The sequence below is a fragment of the Micromys minutus genome (genome assembly GCF_963924665.1).
Source record: "Micromys minutus genome assembly, chromosome: 29".
NCBI lineage: Eukaryota > Metazoa > Chordata > Mammalia > Rodentia > Muridae > Micromys > Micromys minutus.
The window spans coordinates 69,366-73,998 of NC_137964.1; the positions used below are offsets into that span (position 1 = coordinate 69,366).

At 53.6% G+C, this 4,633-nt stretch overlaps 1 protein-coding gene across 1 annotated transcript; it reads right to left on the reverse strand.

Annotated features, from left to right (window-relative positions):
• Positions 1-1,965: 1,965 nt before the first annotated feature.
• On the reverse strand, positions 1,966-3,841 carry GRIFIN (galectin-related inter-fiber protein; the record flags this gene model as incomplete). Its single annotated transcript, XM_080940999.1, has 5 exons — positions 1,966-2,098; positions 2,232-2,398; positions 3,223-3,382; positions 3,462-3,541; positions 3,830-3,841. 5 exons carry the CDS (start codon positions 3,839-3,841, stop codon positions 2,083-2,085), a joined length of 435 nt encoding a protein of 144 aa, XP_080797125.1. The 3' UTR covers positions 1,966-2,082.
• Positions 3,842-4,633: the final 792 nt, after the last annotated feature.

Consider the following 4,633-nt stretch of genomic DNA (forward strand, 5'->3'; position numbering starts at 1 on the left):
CTTAAAGAGAGGCAGGAAGGGGCCCCAGGCCAGCTGGGCCAGGACATAGGCTGGGGAAGTGAGCAGAGACAGGAAGCTACACAGCTGGACTCTGGGCTGCCATTGTCCCACCTGGGGGTTGGCGCCAGCAGCTCTCTAAACCCTGCCCAGCTGCGGACCCCAGGTGCCTCTCTGGCTCCTCTCTCCTGCTGGCTCCCTGTCTCAGCCTCAGTTTCCCCACTGTAACCTTAGAGCAGTAGTTCTCAACTTTCCTAATGTTGTGACCCTTTAATATAGTTCCTCATGTTATGGTGACCCCCAACCACAAAATTATTTTCTTGCTACTTCATAAGTGTAATTTTGCTACTGTTATGAACCGTAATGTAAGTACCTGATATGCAGGATGCCTGAAGACCCCGATAAAGGTCTTTGGCCTTCTAGTGGGTCTCAGTCCACAGCTGGAAAACCACACTACCTCAGAGAGTACTTGAATGTAACTGTCCCTCTCAGTACCTGAATTGACAGTCTACTTTCGCACACCCTGTGGGTCTTGGGCTCTGCAATCTCACTTTGATAGAGGGCCAGGGTTTCCTGTAGGGTGAACCAGGGCTCAGACTCAACCTGGACTACCATTCCAAAGTGGCTTCGCTCTGCCCCTGCCTGGGTCAGCACTGATCGAGTGATTTCTTCACATGAACTCACATGTAAAGGCCACATTCCCACCCAGCGTCTCCTAAGGCTGCGAGGGAACCCTGGGGCAGAGCTGGGCTCAGTGTGTTCCCAGGTGGAAAGGAAGTACAGACACATAGGTAGGTAGACAGACAGACAGACAGGTCAATAGACAAACATAAAATAGACTATAGACTTATATGAAGATGACAGATACAGACAATATATAGATGATAAAAATAGTGATATATATATATATATATATATATATATATATAGAGAGAGAGAGAGAGAGAGAGAGAGAGCTTTTATAATAATTTACAGATGGCAGATGACACACAGAGATGACAGCTAGATGATTAAATGGATAGATGACAAACAGACACTTAAAAAGAACAAAGACAGATAATAGTCTAGGGGTTAACTCAGTGGTTAAGAAGGTCAAACATGAAGACCTGAGTTCAGATCCCAGCACAGCATCAACATAAAAAGCTGACTGTGGCTATAAGCCCACGGCAGGGCAGAGACAGATCGACCTCCTGAGCTCACTGGTAAGGCAGCTCAGCCAAAACTTCCGGGTTAGTGAAAAACCTTTCTCAAAGCAGTAAGGCAGAGTGTCAGAGACACAGGTCCTGTCCTGGTGCATGCACCTGTGCCTCCACTTGTCAGTGAGCCCCTATGGCCGCCTTGTCTGACCCAGGGAGCACCTGCACGGTGGGTGGAAGGCTAAGCTCTGCTGAGGCAAGGCAGGCGTGAGCTTCCCCCCTGGTAACCTGGAAGGAATATTTGTGGAAGCAGAGCTAAGAGGCTGAGGGCTGAGCCCAGTTCCTGTCAGAGGCCCTCAGGGTCCTCTCTCCCTCCCACTACCCTGTGCCCATCATGCACATACACGCTCATGTGCACACACACACACACAGAAGGCTACAGGGAGAGGAGCACGTCTCCCAGGTGGGACCAGAGAAAACAGGAAGGACTCCAGTGGGAAGCGGGGAGTAGGGAGGGAGAGGAAGCTTCCAGGAAGCCTCAGAGCTTCTGAAATGATGTCTTAGAAGGGGCCAGATTGAGCCCCGTGCCAAAAGGGACTAAAGATCTACCAGATTCTCCTGTCCACCATGTTCCACCCCATGATAGGGTCATTTGAGTGTCAGAGTGAGTGCCCTTTGATGTACAACCTCAGACTCCAGCCAGGGTCTTAGGGACAAGGGAGGGGGACTGGGCAGTGCCTGGGGCATTGGTCTCAGGAAGCCCGGAAGAACAGCCCCGCCTCTGCAGCAGCCACGACTGTAACCTGCTCATATTTTATTGAAGGTTAAGCTAGGGGTTCACACAGAGCCTCAGCTTCCCAGCATCTATACTGTGTGGAGTGTGGCTCCAGGTGGCAGCGGAAACAGGATAGCCAAGGCTGGCTCTTGTAGGCTGCGTGGTCCAGGCCACTCAGTAGCCCCCATCCCTGAAAGAATCCAAGGTTCTGGATTTAGCTCTGTTTGCTCTGACCAGGCATGGACAACTGGGGTGAGGGTGGGAAATAGATGTGGTTACCCAGGGTGCCGGATTCGGGTAGAAGGACACGGCAGGTACATTACCCCCAGCTCAGGCTCCGCTTGGCCAGTTCCACCTGGGCCAGCTGATGGTCACTGAGCACTCGAACTCTGGTGATGGTGGCCAGCGGCCGGTGCCGATGTGGGAACTGGAGAACCTTCTGTCCCTGGGCATAAATGTGGAAGTGTTCCGTATCTGCACCCACCTCCACCTGGGGAGAAGAGAAAGTGGGGAGTCACTGGGCCCCAACCACAGAAGCAACCACAGAGCTTGCATCCCTGCCAAATATGAGCCAAGACTACTGGGCTTGGCTCCTCTCTGTCTGTCTGTCTGTCTTTCTCTCTCCCTCTCCCTCTCTCTTCTCCACAGGCTCCCAGGTGACCTCTCCCTTTCTCTCTCCTCTCTTTTTGTCTTTCTGCCCCTTTCTCTGCCTCTACCTACTCCTTTCCACGTCTCCTTCCTTTCTCCCAATAAACTTCTTTTTGTACTAGACCTGTTTGTCGCATGGGGGTGATTCCTTAGGGGAACACATTGGCCAGGCCGCCAAGAAATTCCTCCCACCACATTATGCCGGCCATGTTTTATAAAACACAACACTGGGGGACTGGAGAGATGGTTTAGTGGTTAAGAGCACTGAATGCTCTTCCAGAGGTCCTGAGTTCAATTCCCAGCAACCACATGGTGGCTTTCAATCATCTGTGATGGGATCTGATGCCCTCTTCTGTTGTGTCTGAAGACAGCTACAGTGTGCTCACATACATAAAATAAACATTAAAAACCAAAACCACAATACTGGCTACTTAGCAAAGTACAATATGGACCACCTGACTCTGAGTTCCCAGCTGGGGCTCCCTCTTTTCTCCGAGAGATGGTGATCGGTAACCAGAGAGAGAAGCACCTGAACAAACTCTGAAACGAGGAAAAGGAGGCCACTCGGGCCCAGGAGGTGTACCAACCCAACCCATCACGGTCCCCTTCTTCATGGGCCCCTGGTGTCCCACCCCTACCTCTCTTTCCTCCCACAGGCCTCCTCACCTCAAAGGGCTCTCCGAGGGTCAGCGGGAACACGTTGGACACCTCCTCCTGTCCCCACTGCCCTCCCTGGAAGGCATTGCCCACCACTGTGGCACTGGGGAATTGAGGTTTGACATGAAAGGCGATGTCCCCTGCATCTGTTAAAAAGTTGATCTCAAACCTGTGGGTGGGGAGTGTGGTCAGGGTCAGGAGCACAATTGAAGGGTACCTACCCCAGCCCCAGAGATGGAGGTTCTTACTTATCTTCTCCAGCATCTGCATGTCCCTGTACAGTCAGACTCCAGCCAGGGGCCAGGCCCCCTGCACAGAAGGCTTCGAACTGAAGGCAAGACACAGAGGACAGAACCCAGAGGGCTGCAACCTCCTGCCTCCCCTCCAATTGGACTATTTATTCAGAGACACCGTCCCCCACCAAGCCCAAGGCCTCCACCTCCGTGTTGCTCTGGGTGGGGTAGTCCAACCTTACCCCCACAGCCTCTCTGCTTGGGGTCTGAAGAGAGACATAAATGTTCCCCATCTCTATAGTAAGGAGTAGGGGGCCCGCCAGACGCCCCCACCCTTCCTTCTCCAGCATTTGCGCCCTTCCAGGTCTGAGCATCTTACCCACCTGCAATGCCATCGCCCTCAGCCAATGGTGGGGGGGATGAGACAGCTGGAGATATAGCAAAGCCTGCTGGGGCGGGGCACAGGAGCCCCACCTCCGGGAGCCTTGTCTGGCTCACATGAGCCTCTGTGTCCTTTTTTTCCTCCCCCTCAGGCTGCCCCTGCTAGAGAGGAGGCTGGGCACACAGCTTAGTGACAGAACTCTTGCCCTGGGTTCATCCTCAGGAGATTCATTGGTCCTCTCAACATACTTCCTCAGGTCTGTCTGGCTCTGCCACCATGACTATTCAGGGTCTTGCCCACATCTGGGGACATCTCCCATCTTTGTAGGAACAGTATGACCAGGGTTCCACCAACTCCCATACTCCAGAGCCTCAAACTGACCCATCTCAGAGAGTGCAGAAGTCATGCTCTCCTGTGGAACCCTGGCTGGCCTTATGGTCTCTGACCATCTACCCACTGTTCACCATTCTGGAAATGTGTCCCCGTTCCAGCCCCCCCACCCCTAGGGCTGCCCTGATGCAGTGGCTCAGTGGCCTCAAGGGGATGAATGGGGATTAGGCCTGGCTCTGCTCAGCACATTCCAGTGTCCAGTCTACAGATGGGAGGGCCTTTCCCACACCCCCACGCCTCTCCTGGCCGACTGCCTCTTAGGCTGAGCCAATGAGAAGGCTCCGCTGGGGCCCTTGAGGCCACCTCAAGGATGGAGAAGAGAAGCCCAAGTCTGTGGGGGCGGTTATGGGGGCCTCTGGGACTCTCCGAGGGGGGAGTTAGGTCACAGTGTAGCCAGGCTGGGGGCCCAGAGCCT